This window comes from Amphiura filiformis, chromosome 3 (assembly GCF_039555335.1).
Source record: "Amphiura filiformis chromosome 3, Afil_fr2py, whole genome shotgun sequence".
NCBI lineage: Eukaryota > Metazoa > Echinodermata > Ophiuroidea > Amphilepidida > Amphiuridae > Amphiura > Amphiura filiformis.
Genome location: NC_092630.1, coordinates 22,641,260 through 22,659,004, shown reverse-complemented (window position 1 = coordinate 22,659,004; position 17,745 = coordinate 22,641,260). Strand labels below are relative to the sequence as shown.

The following is a 17,745-nucleotide window of genomic DNA, read 5'->3' as shown; positions in this document are numbered from 1 at the left end:
TTGATGTTGAATATTTGCGGCAGAGATTATTGTTTTACAAAGTTTTTGACTGTATTTTAAAGCAAGTGCCGACAGTGAAAACCTGTGTGCCCTGTTATTAGTTTTACACCTTATGGTCTATAAAAACATATATTTAAGGGCTCATATTGAAATTCCCTTACACAGGAAGGTGTGTGCTATCCTGCAGCTTTCCTGTGCTAGCCTTCTTTTGTTAAAATCCTGGGCAGGGTGTATCACTGATGCATATAATCCATCCGTTTTATGACCGAGCTTTCCTGAGGCGCGCGCTTAGCGAGGGGAATCCTGCCTTTTTTCTGTGTGAAAACGTGGTAGGGTATTTCAATATGAGCCCTAAGATAGGTTTATGCAATAGGAAACATTTTTGCAGGACACCCCAGAAAAATAGTTTTTGCCTTGTAAAAGTATTGGTCATCGTTCACTATTTGTATCTTATCACTGCATTAGGAAGAAGGTTCCTTTTCTCTGATGCAGGCACCAGTCCGCAGGTGTACTCCTGTGGGGGATAATGTATTTTGCAATGCTTTCCAGGTGGAAGTACCCCCTGCAATAAAGCATGCTGGGATGAAGGAAAAATGGTCTACAGAAAGTTCATCCTTTTATCACTGATGACTTCCATTTACAAAGCACACAAGCAAAGGTTAACAATATTGATAAGATAATGTATTTTACATGTATACTTCCTTGAGCTTCTCACTGAAAAGACTTGAGGTCTTGTCAAAACTGAAACTATGTAGTGTCATTTTGAAAAATTGGATATTTCCCTGATTTAAAAAAAAAAACAATAAAAACAGACAAAAATTCCAAATTCAGTTTAAAAAAAGTTCATAGTATCATTTGAGTACTCAGTAAATGGTGAATGCTGAAATTGCCATGTGGTTACCAAGTTAATAGGGTGGTGCCCCAATAAACCCAATACAGAAAGGTCCAAAAAGTGTCGATTTTGCACATTATTTATCTAATATTGGAATAACCAGCCCTACCCTAAAATTGGGCCTTATCCTAGACTTTTATTTTATTTTAAACCCTGAAAAACCACCATGCTTTGTTCCTCTTCTAAAAGAAATACAACTAACACAGAAAATTACGATTGCAAAACACAGAGGTACAAAATAAAGCACTTTTTAGTTGGCAAAAAGTTGTTTTGTCATTTTGTGATTTACTTGACTGCGAGAACAGTATATAAATATTATTGTACCGTATAGGAAGTGGAAAAGGGGGGACAATTCTGCCTGCTCTACCCTATTTTATAACTATAGAACTTTTGGGGGGCCTAAGAGAGTGCACCACTAAATAAACCTATTGAAATACACACAAAAATATAAAAAACTGTTTTTTTACCCCATGTGACAATATTTTGAATGTTTTCAATTGGATTTTCTAAAGAGTATATAATTTACATTTCCAGACTAACTTTTGAGAATCAAACACATTGACAGTACCCCCCCCTTATTTTTTAGCCTGCATGAATACCTGATAATCATTTCCGCTCGCGGATCTGTTTTGGGGCCTGAACTTTTTCACCAAATGAAGATGTACTATGAGCATTTATCAATATACATGCATGTTTTCATAATCATACAAAGAATCATATGGCTAATCATCTTCCTCCCAATGGACACCCACTTCTTTTCAGTACCTGTTTTACCAGAACTATCAAGGATTACATCAAATGTGGAAGGATTTGGTGTTCCGCTTCCTTATTGGTTTCTTGAAAATGACGGCCCAAATCTTCCATTTCCACAAAATTTTGCAAGACCTTTTGCAAGATACTCTTTTTTACTATGACATTAAGCGATAACCAGTCGTTGACCAATCAAGTGTAAATAAATCTTTGAGGAAATTTTTGTGGAAAAGTGTGAAGAAAACGCCACAAAAAGAAAATTGTTTGATTGGCGTAACAAAAAATTACGGAAGGTAGGTTGGGATTTTTCTTTTTTTATTACTTTTAAAGCTGTAAATTGCGTTTGATAAAGGCCTTGGAACTTTGTTTCTTCTTCTTTTAATTAATTTTTTTACAAAAAAAAATTAAAAGTCTAGGGTCAGGCCTAATTTTAGGGTCGGTCAGGTTACGCCAATCAAATAATTTTTTGGGAAAATATAAAAACAAACAAACATGTTTTCAAATTGTAAATTTTATATCCCTTTTGAAGTATCCGTAGTAATTATTGTGAAATTTGAACCTATGACTATGAGAACATTCACAATGACTAATTGACAAAAGAAAGGTAGAAATAATATGAAATATTTTGAATGGGAAAAATTAAGACGGCCATTGTTGAACCCAGGAAAAAGGCACTAGCCGATTGTAACTGTGGACAATTAGTTTGCTCGACTTCCTTCATATCTGAACGGACATCCTGAGTTGGCAGCGTTTGACACTTAATGATCGACACGGTTTACCGCACCTGAACAACACAACATTACAATTAGGGATTTCCCTCTAACTTGCTGTAAAAATACCACAACATACACTTGAGATTGTAAACCAAGTATGTTTCATTCAAGGATGTGTTATTGTACTTTTTTATGATTACATAAACTGTGTACTTGAGATAGATTACAATTATTTTAGTAATTATTTATTACGGTGGGGAGGGGAAGGGGAGTAAAGGATGACTTGTGCCAAACAAAGTTGAAATATAATAATTTACCTAGGAAACATCACAAAATAGGTCATGGTCCACAGGCCCTATATGCTGCAATGGGCCAAAGGGCAATGAAAAAAAACCGTTTTATGGGCAGATGGACCTTTCAAGTAGGGTCCGTTGGTTAAGCTTTTTTTTTTGCAAATGACCCCAAAAATCACCAAAATCTGTAAATATTTTGCAATTTGGGGAAATGCAAAAAAAAATGTTGTCCCGATATTTTTGAAATTTGGGTCGGCATTCATTTGGGTCGGTCGGGCCCATAGAAACAGGATTTTAATTTTTTGTTGCCTAATGAAGCATTCTAGATAGTGCAAACCTATATTCGTCTCAGGTGCAAACTATTTCTTATCAATTTTACATGACTGATGCAGTGATGACACTTAAATTTGAGACCATTTTCATCGAAATTGGAGCACTTTGTGGCCAAAACACCATTATGCCCCCCCCCCCTCGGCTCTGACCTTTTTGTTTATAATTCAAGAAGGGTATGCTGTAGAGGAAACAAACTATAATTTTTCTGAGTCCTTGAGATGAGAGGAATACCTTGGTATGGTTTTTAACAAAATTTGAGCAAGTTTGAAATTTGCCCATTTGTTGACCTTTGATTGACCCCCACATGCTTAGGACCACATTTTGCTTCTGGGAACATCTTGAATGTGTTTTGGGACCATCAAAGGCTAGGAACCTAAATAAGTTGGTTTAGTCCTGCTCTATATTGCTAGCTTGAGAAAGAAAATATGAAGTTATTTTTAGTCAATTATGTGGTTGGTTATCATTATCTTCATTATGGGCGGAGTTCCTATCTATATGACATTTTGAACTTTTGATCCTTAAGTTTCATCTTGTTGTGTCTTTTAATAATAATCTTACAAGGCACACATGTGGTGTATTCTTGGCTCAACAGCCAACATTATGAATCAAATTGGCATCATATCCAAAAACATGGTTTGACAACATTCAAAGGTCAGTACAAGCCCATGTTGGGGCCAAGGAACCGTGTCTCTAAGATGAGCATGTTTGAGCAGGTTATTGAACCTGTCTACCAAATAGAGGCAATTTTGTGATGATTTTATTTTCATTTATGTATGTGCTTTCAGTGGTTAATTTCATACCCGTGAAAATAAAAGCCCATGAAATATTTCTGATCCATAAGTTTAGTGTGTTTTAAACAATGAAATAACAAGATACTGCAAATTGAACAGAACAACAGAAATTTTTGGAAAATTTAATTCGTTAAAATATCCTGTTATAGAGTACTTTTTCAAGCATCATTATCATACTCATTCCTGAGGCCTAAGATGAATTTCAAGAATCATTACTATATACCTATTATAGTAATAGTGGGTAATAGGGCACTTTCTTGGGGTATCCTCATAACATTTTGAAGTGATCATCACTGATTTGCGGCCATGCTGGTTTACTTGTACACCAGGTGCTGAAGCCAAATTAAAATTGAACCACATGTATATGACATTCATAAGCAAAAGTGAAAGTGTATAAATAAAGGCACATTTATCAAACAAAACATTGAACGACCATGTATTCGGAAAATATCTTCTAAAATATCTGGGCCAATTAAAATGTTGGTTGGCACAGAAGGAACACAGCATACACTTTAATAATTTGTTGCTAAGAATTTATGCTTTTTGAATTTTTGAGAGGTGTTGTCATCACACTGAAACATTTCACACATTCCCAATTTGGGATGGATAGCCAATTAGTTCACATCTATGCCCCGGGATCTATAACGCATCATGTTAGAATCAAGTTAATCACACCACAGATATTAGAACAGTGTTACAAAGCATCACTATTGTTACCATATGTTTGTGAATATGAAATTCCAACCCACGATTTGCTACAGGCCAAATTCCAAAATAGGGAGTATATACCCTGAAAATGTTACAACAAGAAATGTCAAAATGGACCGTTTTCTTGTGACAAATCTGGTAAATGTGACATGATCAAGAAATAAAATGTCGTTAAATTAAAATTGATTTTGAGTTGTTGGATAAAAGCAGTTGATTAAGTTGATTTTTAAGTTTTACTCCGTTTTAAAGGAATCGGATAGCAATGTTTGCACAGTATTTTTTGTGGGGCCTGAGAGCACATCAGACATATCGAATTGCATTCTGCATTATTTTGAGGAATTTTTTGAAATTCACAATATAAAACAAATTTGATGGCGAATTATTAAAATTTAATATTTTTGATATTTAACAGTCCTCGTACTTATGTTTGGTTGCCCTCAGCGACCGACCGAAAAATAAGAAATCTTGGGTTGGGTTTTTTGTTTGTTTTCAATCACTTTTTTAGAAGAAACCTTAAATTAGGACAGTATCAAGGCCATTTTATATTTGTTATTCACTCATTTAATTTATCAAATACATATTTGATTAAAAACAGGAAGTATTTCCATTTAAATTCAGTCCAAAAATGCACAATTTTTTACGTAAAATGATCAAGCATTTGTCAATACTAGCCTTTTCAAAATGGAGGACAAGCCCATGAAAAAAAGAATGAATTGACTTTTTGATGTAGCACACCTTAAAATGTTGCTAAATAAATCATAAAAAGTAATTAAGCAGTAAAACATGTAAATTGATGAAATAAAATGTTTGGTGCAAATTATAAGTATCCATGAATTATAAAATAAATAAATACATTCAGTAAGCCAATATGTCTGTCCATATGAATCATTTTTTCACAGAATTTTCACACATTACAAAATCTGATATAGACAACAAATTTGACTGCACCTGTGTCATGATGCATAAACCAGACCCAGAAATAGTCCATGATTTCAATCTACAATCTGTGTTTCAAATTCATTTCTTCAATCAAATTTACTTATTTCCTCTGTATATTTGTACATCTGCCAATTTTAGTGCAGCATGGAAAAATGTTTTTACTGTGATTCAATATCATACTGAAAGTAAAACTGTTGCTTGCACAAATTGCAATTTTTTTCTAGCTCAAATTTCAAACACACATGGGCAGAAGGGAGGTCTGGCAAAGTTTAACAATCCCTGCAGAGTGTGACATCCCAATTAGGGTGACAGAACCATGTCTATATTTAGACTGGAGATATTTATTATGACATCCATAGCAGGCAATTCTTTTCAAATTTTGCTCTTTAGAAGCTAACTTATTAATTTTGGAATACCTGCACAGGCATACTCATCACATTTCACAAATGTATTTTCACCTTTATGAGGATAATGTAAACACCCGGGGGGGGTCACTCCCATTGTGGCCTGTACACCATCCGCGATAATCAACTTTTGAAAAGCACCCTAAACAAGGATTTAACCCTTGGCTAAAACAATACCCTAAACAGGGATTTTATTCCTTGCATCAAATTTCATACCCTAAATTTCATTTCCGCTATTAGCAATTTCAATTTTGCTACCCTTTTTTCCAATATTTCATGTTTTTGACACCCTAAACGCGTTACTGCGTGATCGTGCTTACCCACAAAAACTACCCTTTTACGCGTTTTCATTATCGCGGATGGTGTACAGGCCACAATGGGAGTGACCCCGGTGTAAACATGCTCGAGGGTTTTAACTTTTTAATTTTGCCAACTGAGAGTAGCTTAATATCAACCGCGGTGCAGGGTTGGTGATTTTTTGGATTAAAAAAAAAAAAATATTTTAAATGATTTAAATTTGATTTTAAATCAGATTTTTAAAGATATTTAAATTGTATCCAAAAGTTGTAGAAGCATTAGGAATGAAGTAAAAGTCACTTTAAGAAAGAAATTAACTTACATTGATCAAAAATGGTAAGAAATGAAAAAATGGAGCAAAATTTGAAAGTTTGGCATTATTTTGTTGCATTTTGATGATGCTATTCTAGAAAATCTAGAAAAAAGGGGGTCATTGGGTAGCTGCAACCAAAAAAAAGGGGGTCATTGGGTAGCCGCAACTAAAAAAAAGGGGGTCATCGGGTATGACTTTAAAAAAAAGGGGGTCATCGGATATAGGCGACTTCAAAAGAGGGGGCCTATTGACAGGCACATACTGTCACTTCCAAAGTTGAGGGCGCTAGTGGCCCTCTGCGTAAGGTGTGACTGGCATGTGTGTATCATGGACATGACACAACTGTCTCAAAGAAGCCAAATGGACTATAGCGATTAGCGAGGTCCAAACAATTTTTGGGGCAGCCATCATAATTTTGGAGTGGCCAACTAGTTGACCAAAATACCATGATATGTCAAAACAAAAACAAAAAAATTATTACAAAATTGAGACGTCCTATACTGACCCACTTGATACAAAATAATACTATTCGGTAAATAGGCCCTTTCGTTACCAACTATGAAGTGTAAACCAGGCCTAACTGAGGTATGCCATATTTACACTGGAAATATTTTGGCCTACTTATATCACCATAGTTTGTATCAAATAGAGAGCTAGAGGTGTTCTAATGATGTGTGACCGCTCTTATGTCAGGACAAATCACACATCACTGCTAGTGTGAGACTGTCACTTTATTTCCTGTGTAGTTTGCAATGTGCTACAATTTCATCGTGCAATGACAGTGATAGCCTCAAAGTGAGTAGTCCTCAATGAAATGTTTTTACACTGACAAGGATAGCTTGAAACAGAGAATGTTCCTACATGATAAACCAGGCCCGTAGCCAGAGAGGGGAAAAGAGGCAGACACTCCCCAAATCCCCCAAAAGTCCACTTTTGTGCAACAAATGTCAGGAACAAATGTTTTTGTTCAATTAAAACAAGAAATGTCTTTCAAAAAGACAATGCCATGGCTGAAGATCAAGTTTCATAATTTAGCATTGATAAGTGCCTGATATGCTGTTAATTTGTTTTGTGTGTAAATTAATTAACCGGATGGGACATATGGGTATTTATTGGTAAATACCACCAAGGATATACTAAGAAATACAAATACAAATGTACTCTTAAAATGTGTGCTAAATATATTTAAATCAGAATCTTACTATAAATAGGGAAATGTTGTATGTGACTATGTATGTGAGTTAATCAAAGGCTCTGTCAGTTTCGATCCAAATGTCACCAAATTTATACGAGAGATTGAAGAATATACAGAGACGGGTTTTTTTTGGTTGAAAAAATTCCAACTTTATGAAGGAGCATATCCCTTTCACACACCCCTGCATCACGCAAGCATGGCGTGTGGTGCCGATGCACCAAAGGTCCACTTTTTAAAGAATCTATCGCTTCCTAATGTAATTCCTGAATACATGCCTGTACTAAACTAAGAATGTTAGGGTGGAGGGGTACTCAGTACAAATGACCATACGGAGACGACGGGACGTGCCGCAAACATGGCTAGCATTTTCAGCCTTTTGGTATATCAATGACCCCTTTTTCTAAGCCAATTTTAGTATATGGCCGTGTGTTTTGAACTCGCCACCCTTAGCGTTACATCACAAATATTCTGAATTTTTACACCAATCAAGTTTCAAATTAGAATATCTCCACAACTATCAACCCTAAACTAGCAAAAGTATACATTTTTGGAAAGCTGAAGGCAAAAGCAATTTAAATATACACATTTCAACTCATTGTACAGGGTGACCTTGAAGTTATACAGGGTGGAATAAAAAAATTCCAAATAAAAAATGGGTCACTTAATGCATTGCTTATTACTAACTTGCAGTTATAAACTGAAAGTAAACAACATTGATTTGGTTAGAGGTTAGGGGGAGCCTACTGACTTTGGAAGAAAAAAAATCACAGCTGTTTGGTAATCTCGGAATACAGGGTGTCCCAAAATATGTTCAATTTTTTTTACAATTAAACATATTTTGAACTGAAACATTTTACCCCTAACCCATACAGAAAAAGTAAGTCCATATTTAGATTCCTCATCAAATTTCCTCTCAGAAAATGTATATTTTGACTATGATAGGGTAAGTAATTAAAATTTACAACAACTTTTAGATTTTGAAGACATCCGCATCACTTACTACAGTGTTTAATATGAAAACGGGTAGTTTTGTACGTAAAAGTTTGTATTTTATAGACTAAACCAATCATAAAGTGTTCAAAATGATTAAAAACAATTAGCAGAATTAATAATCTTTCAAAAGAGCTATTAACCATGTCTGTAGCCCATATGGATGCAAAGATATGATCATTTGATTCAACACGCACACACAAAATCTTTATTTCCCATAGACTTTGCACATACCGCCACCGCCTCAACCGCCACCGCCTCAACAACCACCTCGGCCATTCTGAACTCAAACAACTGTACCTCCACTATCTTAGCTGATAAACAATTCTCCTTTGGAGGTCTGTTAGGGCACTCATTTAGCTACAAAATGACACCAAACACACTACAATACCTGTTGTTTAAGCAGAGATATAACAATTTGAACGAGTCTCGATTTGGAAAAGCGTAACAAAACCACCATTTTTGGGTGGCGAGTTCAAAACGCGTGGCCATATATGGATGAGTTCTTTTTCAAAATTTCGAATTTTTTGGGAAAATAACCCAATTTCCCCAAAATTTTTGGGGAAATTTGTAACAATTTGTTACCGAACTATTATATCTCTGGGCCATTTTGGAACTTACCTTGACAGTACTAGCATTAATGTAGTCCGAGCCAACTATGCCCTCGATTTCAGGCAATTTTATCCTTGTGTAATCAACTAAATAGAAGAAAAACACAGATGACACAAAAATAGATCAGTACATATAACGTAACATTCATGTGGTTGTAAGTCATACTGTTATTTTTAAATATTAGCCCTGATCTTTGATACTATCATACAAAATAATTAATTAGAACTTATACATACGTATGTATAACAGCTCTATTGCAATCAGAATGGTGTGCATACTGCATATGTATAACATAACCTGTCTTAATTAAACCACATCCTCCTTGCCATTTTTTTTTTCATTTTTACGCAATGTCTCATTGAACTGCTGAGACATTTGTGCAGGAATCTAATCTAAGGATTTCATATACTTTTTGTTCAGGCACCCTTGATTTTCCATTTTTCCTACTTTATTCTGGAAATGGGATCAGTACACATACATGTACTACCTATGACCCTCTATATAGCATGATGCACTTATGGTCCATGGCAAGCCCGATTCGACCTTTGTGGCATTAAACCCAGTTAACAGGATATTAATCCAGTAAATCGATTCAGTAAAGCAAAAAAGCTCATGCATTCGATCACTAACGACAACCAGCTTCGTCGATTACCCCAGCTGCAGCGTGTGTAAACTCTAATTTGCATAGAGGCTGTGCGTGAAATTATTGATTGGCTCCAAACAAAGGATTTGAACCGGTGCACCGTAATCATGTCGCAGTGCAGTCCATTCAATCAAATGTTGTCATCAACCTATTTGATCGCAGTGCATTGTTATGTGTGTGAGACGAACTGTCGCGGTTGATTGCAATCAAACAAGCGATGTCTTATGTATTACTTTGTTCCGTGATGAAAATCGTGATGTTTTATTTAATCACTCTCGAAAAAAGTATTTCTTTTGTAGGCCTATTACTTTGTTTTGTGATGAAAATCGTGATGTTTTATTTCATCACGCTCTAAAACAAACGATTTCTTATGTATTACTTTGTTTCGTGATGAAAATCATGATGTTTTATTTCATCACTCACGAAAAATTGATTTCTTATGTATTACTTTGTTTCGTGATGAAAACCGTGATGTTTTATTTCATCATCACGCTCTAAAATAGTCCCAAACAAAAATGTTTGGTAGACTCATAACCGGTGCGATCTTACCTTTCCGATGTTGATTAAGATACTTCTTGCATCGATCCCGAGATGCGGAAAAAACCAATAGTCATTTTGTCCCACATAAATGAATAAATAACAAAAAACCCGATCCCCGGTGGACTCACCCAAAAGGTGACGTCACACCATATGATAAATCCCTTATCCGACTTGGGATCCCCTACCGGACCAAACTTGTAGGGGGTGGCGGGGTCGGGATAATCAACATCGGAAAGGTAAGATCGCACCGGTTATGAGTCTACCAAACATTTTTGTTTGGGACTAGACTCAGTACACCGGTCGATCTTACCGTTTCCGATGTTGATTAAGATACTTCTTGCATCAACATCTGAAAGATCGATCTAGCAAGTAACCGACGGATGGAGGTACAAGATTGGTCAGCATCTGATCAGGGATCGGGAGCGGTAACGATGGTTTTCGCGAGGTCAGAAATATTTTCCCCAAGCGGTCGGGAAACAAAAAAGACCACGCGATCACAGACATAAACCTCCTTACTTAATAAGTTTGGTGGTTAAGAATAGCGACACTGGTTCTTACCATGCTGAGTATTCTGTATAGTCTGAAAACCTGGTACCCGTACACCACCGTATTATGATCGCCCGAACAATGTCCCGGTAAACCTCCGCCCGTCTCTGATTACTAACGTAAGCGGAAGTATCGTAGAGAAGGGCGAAGGTGGCTTCGGGACACCGCCTGCTAGATCTCCTCAAGGGACAACCGAGCGGTATACCCAAGATGATGAGATAGCTCGTGTCGAGTGGGTCGTGGGACGCGAAACCTTCGCGATCCCCGGACCCCACCAACACCTGGACCAGCCATTGCGACAGCGGCTGGACCGAAAAGGCTCTGTAAGGGTGATGAATGCGGTCGTGAGTCCCTCGCAAGGCTTGTGTTCGGAAGAAATAGTGCTGCAGCGCCTTATCGGACACCCCAGCCTATCTTTGGCTTCAGCCGAACCTTGCCCAACCCTGGGGATTGGAGAGGGACGAATGTCGGTATGCACCGCGCCCGTTAAGTAGTCACGAGAACAGAGCGCCGAAACAGTGTCGCTCCAGTGTTTGTGAACACGGAAGCTAACCTCGAGACCGTGTGCAACTCAGCACCGCCGTCCGAAGCCAACGCCAAACCGGAAAGCCATCTTGAGAGTTACGTATTTAAGCGTCGCTTTTGACGGAAGGTCAAAGGGTGACCCTTAAAGTAATCTAAGACTGTGTTGGGATCCCTTAGGAGGATCACTTTCCTTTTTTTTTTTTTCTCGTTGAACATACCGTCGAGGCGTAGACTAATAAGGTAACCATCGGCTATGATAGTCGACCCTTCTCGAAACCTCGGTGAATGGAGAGGACAGCTGACTTATAGCTGGCCCCAGTGGCCCGCTGAAGTCTTGCTTGGAACTTTTCTGTCAGAAACTCCGGAACTAGCAGCACAGAGGCTCTAGCGGAGAGCTATTTGTCTCATTGCACCAAGCGTAGTATGGAGCCAGACTCTGGCTATCGTCACGGAGGGTAGACTTCCGTCTAGCCCGGCGATGAGAAAAACAGCTTCTGATGAAAAGTATCCCTCCGCTGCGTGTTCCCTGGTAAGGGCCATGCAGCTAACTGCAGGTGCTCTAGTGATAGACTGGGTACCTCCGCTCCGGGCATCCGGAGTAGATCTGGTACCTCGGGGAGTGCCAGCGGCCTTGGCGCTAGCAGAATGACAATGCAGTCTTCCCACCCGATCTTGGCCACCACCCTCATGAGTAGTGAGATCGGAGGGACTGCATAAGCTGTCATCCCTCCCCAGTCTATGGACAGAGCGTTCACGGTGAATGCTTGGGGGGTCCGCGACCCTTGAGCAGTACACCGGCAGTGGATGATTGCGATGAGATGCGAACAGATCTTTCGAGGGGTGGTACATCCCCTTGAAGATCGTCTGAGCGACCTGCGAACAAGGGACCATTCTGCTGGTCCCGACACCCTTCCTCGTGACAGATTGTGCGCGAGGATGCTGGTGGACGCCGCGATGTGTATCGCTCTCATCGTAATCTGCCTGAACTTGCACCACCCTATCAGGTGTCGTGCATGCAGGCTCAATCGTGGTGCCCGGAGTCCCCTTGTCTGTTGGGGTAGGCTACCACGGTTGTGTTATCCGTCAGGACAACGGTATGTGATTCCACGATCACCTCCTCGTAAGCGAGGAGGTTGATGTGAAACTCTGTCTCTATGGCCCCATAGGCCCGAGGCGGAGTCTCCGTGGATGTGGACCCCCAGTCCCGTTTTGGCGCTATGGTCGTCACTACGTGACATACCGGGGTGCAGGAACCTGACACCCTGGGTCAAATTGGGCTGATGGGTCCACCACCAGAGTTCCTCTCGCGCGATCTCCGACAACGGAACCGCGAGGGATATTGGTGACGACTGGGCCTGCAAGCAGGCTAGAAGGTGTAGTTGGGTAAGCCTAACGTAGAAACGGCAGTACAGTACGAGGTCTACCATACTGGCCATTAGGCCTACCACCTTCATCCATGCCACAGCGGGTTTTGCCCGAGACTCGGCCAAGAGTCAGGCACACCGCACCATGTTCGTCTTCCGCTCGGGTGAGCGCAACCGCGAACCACTCCGTGAGGGTGATCTGGGCCCCTACAAATAGTGGTGTCTGCGTCGGGACCACGCTGGACTTTTTTGAGCTGATCAAAAATCCAGGGTCCCGCACCTACGGACTATCAACCCCATGAGACCCGTAGTCTTCAGTGGAGTGCGTCCAGATATGAGCCAAGCGTCCAGGTAGCAACTGATGTTGACACCCCTGTGCTTCAGGTGCGCTGCCACCGCTCTGACCAAGAGTGTTAAACACCCTGGGAGAGATGGACAGGCGGATGGCGGTATCAAAACTGGTAATTTTGATCCTGTACCTAGAAGCGCAGATGCCTCCGATCTTGAGAGGCGATTGGCATATGCAGATAGGCGTCCGAGAGATCTAGCGATGCTGTTCCCATGCCCCTGATGGGGCAGGCTAGCACCGAGGCGAGAGTCCCCATTCTGAACCTCTTGGGCCTGAAGAACGTGTTCAACAGCCCGCGCTCCCGCATGGGGCTCCCGTCGCCGGTCTTCCTTGGAGCCAATGGCTCCAAGATCACCCGTAGAACGGGGGTAGCCGGGACAATCGCCCGCCGTGAGAAGCTGTGTGATCCCTGTCAGTAGTGCCCGACGCTGGGGGCCGTCTGACGGCACTACTGTGGACCTCTGAAATGTGCAGGCGAATGTGGGGAGACTGGGTTGCCAGTCTGTAACCCCCACTCACCACTGACCATACCCAGGCGCTCAAAGAGATGGTTTCCCACCTCTGGGTGAAAGCCATAAGCGGTCGATCCACTGGGAGATCCCCTGTGGAAAAACCGCTGAGCCCCCAGGAATGCTCTGCCTAGCTTCCCTTGGAAGAGCGCTTGCTCTTCTTCGGGGCTTGCCAGCTGTTCCTGTGCTACCCTTGCGCCTCCCAGAAATGGGTGCTGCAGAGGTAGTGGGCTCGGGTACTGTTGGTGGTGCACGGCCTGCTGAAGTCGGAGCTCCTACCCATGGTAAGGGCAGTTTCCGACCTCTTCAGAGTGCTCCCGTTGGTAGCTTCTTTGCACGGTCCTCCACCGTAGCGCAGAAGCATCCAACGAGAAAAAGGACCCTGCCTTTCCATCGCGTTGAGCGATTGGAATGGCAGGCCCCTCCCCCCGGCGCTGAGTGGACACCCTATGGGCTAGGCCCATGGAGCTCTCGTTGAGGCTAGCTGTTAGCACCGCTAATAGGCTCACCTCTCGGGAGAGCTCAGATGTTGTCTGAGCGTGATACGCTTGGCGACATCTGGGTCCCTCTCGGATCCCCTCAGGTAGGTCCCGTGGTCCTCCCGCGTTACACGCAGAGGAAGCGTGCAAGCCCGCGGCGTCATAGCTCTACTGAGCTCGACAGCCCTACGATATCTACCCGTGAGGTTTGCGGGAATGAGAGTGCAGGCGTCCCCTGTGAGGAAGCAGCAGCTGAGCATCCTACTGAAAGGATCCCTGGTCCTCCTCCATGGACTCCCCTTAGGGGGTGTCCGGAGGAAGATCAGTGCTGTTGCTCCCCTCGCGGGGCAGCGGGGGAAGGAGACTGTAGTGATGTCACTACCGGACTCAGCTTCCGACTCCTTTCCCTCGCCCACAGTATCCGTATCATGCTCTGATGATGACGGTAACTGAGGACGGGCATCTGAAAGCGGGTAAGAAGGCATAACCACTGTGTGGCTCGCCGACTACCTGCCAGCAGAAGAGGAGTACTCCGCAAGACCCTGAGGTATCCGCCATGGCACCACTGGGTCCGCATGCTCTTGAAGCCGTCGTACTAGCGCTAGCAGCACGGGGCCTACCCTGATCAAGATCTGGGTTAGCCCCATGCCGGCTGGCCTGGTCAACAGCTGATGTTGGTACTGCGTGGCCATCGCTAGGCGACACTTGCCACGGTGCTAGGCCGTGGAAGAAACACCCTGCGGCGGGTACCACGGGGCATACCCCGCCGGCAGCTGACCCTGAAAGGATCCGCCACCAGGGTAACCCCATGGTACTGCAGTACCAGCACCGCCTCCCCTTGTTGCCACAGAGACTGTGGCGACTAAAGCGGTGCTGCGGTACCGGTGCGGTATCAGCGTGGGTACCCGTGAGGGTTCCCAACTGTGGACCGCTGTACCCTCGCCACACTGCGTTCCCTGTTTGGGGGATCAAGCTGTGTGCTGGCGTGGTACCGGCGCGGGACTAGCGTAGGTGCCCGTGAGGGCTCCCGGCTGTGTACCACTGTACCCATGCCTCACTGCGTTCCCCGCAAGGGAGATCAAGCCGTGTGTATGGGTACCCGCTTATACCGGCTGTCCCTTGGCTAGAGGGAGCTTGCCTAGTACCACGGGTAGCTGAGCGTGCATACCCCCGATCAATCACCTCGCCACCTGAATAGGCAGCGTCAATCAATGGAGCTATGCCCTGTTGATTTGACAGTGATCGATCAAGAGAGGGTAATTGACCCATTGACGGTAATGGATCACCCACGCTCCGCTGGCTCTCGAGGACATAAGTGGGTTGTTGATCAGCTAGGCTGTTCAAGCTACTTACTGTACCCTCTAGAGCTTCGCCCAAGGTCGCTGTGTGTGGCGGACCACTCACGGCAGCTATGGGCGGGTGCATAGCGGCTACCACTGAAGTCAAGCCGTAGCTCGTCTTTGTAGCTGCCACGAATGCACCTGGGTCGCTGTCCCGTGAGAGACTGCGAGCCCAACCCCTGAATAATCGCCAGCCAGTCCTGTGGACAGCCAGCAGCTATTCTAGGGCCCAGGGTATCACTCGGCGGTCCCGCCATGGGCGCTGCCGTGTGACAACCCCAGTTGGTTCTGCTAAGACTACACCCACAGCGGTAGCCGCGGTATCGTCTATGCTGAACCCATGCATGCTAGGGTTCAACCCAGGCAAGCCGGGGTACCCTTGCATGCTGCCCGTCGCTGGCTACTACTGTGGCTGTTTGAGCCCGTGAGACATGCCTGCAACAGGCGGGTGTCCTCCTGCTAAAAACCCGTGAGGATTTTCGCTAGAGGGCTGGTATCCTCCTGCTACAAAACCCGCTAGGGTTTTCGCTGGTGGTTACCGCTCTGCTGCCTGCTACTTTGCTCCGGCGTATAGTCAGTGCTTTCGCTGGCTGCTGAGCCTTTGGGCCGCTTAGCAGTCCCGAAGGAACCGCCTGCTTGTCCGGGACCGGAGCCCCTTAAGCAGACCTGCCATGACCCATAGGGGCTGTCACAGCAGAATCTACCGTATCGACTGGTATCCTCCTGCTGCAAAACCCGCTAGGGTTTCCGCTGGTGGTTACCGCTCTGCTGCCTGCTACTTTGCTCCGGACGTATAGTCAGTGCTTTCGCTGGCTGCTGAGCCTTTGGACGCGCTTAGCAGTCCCGAAGGAACCGCCTGCTTGTCCGGGGACGGAGCCCCTTAAGCAGACCTGCCATGACCCATAGGGGCTGTCACAGCAGAATCCACCGTGTCGACCTTACCAGTGCCCTTGGTAGATTTCTTCTTCGTCTTATGGCGATGGCGGAGCCTATCCCAATCGTCAAGCTGGAACTCGGAGAGTCCTAAGCAAAAGAAAGACATCTAGAAGATCGTGAGCACTCCCTGTGGGTGAAACAGAGCGGGTGTGGGTCCCGCTCCGTCACCAGGGAAGGGCAAGCCCGACAGGGCGAGGCGAGCGAGGAGAAAGGGAGGGGGCACTACCCCCCCCAACACGCGACTCAAGCCCAGTAAGCAAACCTGAGCACGGAGGCTGGTCGCTAACGTTAGTGGTACAGTAAGGACTGGCTAACTTTATTACTAAAATGTCAGACGGGTCCCTACCAATCCCCACCGTATGAATATCTGATTAACTCGTCTTTATTGGACGGAAATGAAGACATAACGATAGAGTAATCACCCTAACATAGCAACAATAACCTACCGTACATGAAATACAATGTGTATGTACAAACATCTATTGTAACTTACAGGCTGCAATGGTTGTTTTACGTGGGAAACAAAATGAATGGCGTCAACGAGCGGCCATTTTGAATTGCTCGTGTGTCCCGTATATAAGCGGAGGCACGATATGTAGCTAAGTTTTGGATCGTTTTTTGTCACTTTTTCGCCAGAAAATGCCGTCAAAACTATCCTCAGCCGAACAATACCGGTTTGGTTTTACCTAAGGTGTGAAACTACAACCGTATATCTCGCCTTGGTCGAGAGATTGATACACAGTGCTATGAACAATCGATAGGCACGTCTGTGTCAGTCGGAGACCAAGGAGGATAAGGGCGATCATATGGTGTGGCGTCACCTTTTTGGGTGAGTCTGCGGGGGGGATCGGGGGGTTTTTGTTATTTATTCATTTATGTGGGACAAAATGACTATTGGTTTTTTCCGCATCTCGGGATCGATGCAAGAAGTATCTTAATCAACATCGGAACCGGTAAGATCGACCGGTGTACTGAGTCCAAACGATTTCTTATGCATTATATTTGTTTTGTGATGAAAATCGTGATGTTTTATTTCACCACGCTCTAAACAATAATTATAGTTAAATGCATTTTAAGAACAAAATCTTATTAAAACAGTATGTTGTTTAGAAAAAATGTAGAAAGTGATGATGATGATGATGATGATGATGATGATGATGATGATGATGATGATGATGATGATGATGATGATGATGATGATGATGTCTCCAAAAGTGTCCCGGTTTTTTTTTCTTGCCCTAAATCGTGCGTATCTATTAATAAGGCACTTCAATAATCAATAAT

General features: G+C 43.1%; 1 protein-coding gene across 3 annotated transcripts in view; it reads right to left on the bottom strand.

Annotated features, from left to right (window-relative positions):
- Nucleotides 1-17,745, bottom strand: part of LOC140148225 (tyrosine-protein phosphatase non-receptor type 12-like) — an 85,348-nt gene that overhangs the window by 50,360 nt on the left and 17,243 nt on the right. For all 3 annotated transcript variants that reach the window (XM_072170096.1, XM_072170094.1, XM_072170095.1), the window contains exon 3: nucleotides 9,240-9,316. In XM_072170096.1, coding sequence (XP_072026197.1) covers nucleotides 9,240-9,316 — 77 coding nt within the window. The remainder of the gene's footprint in view (nucleotides 1-9,239; nucleotides 9,317-17,745) is intronic.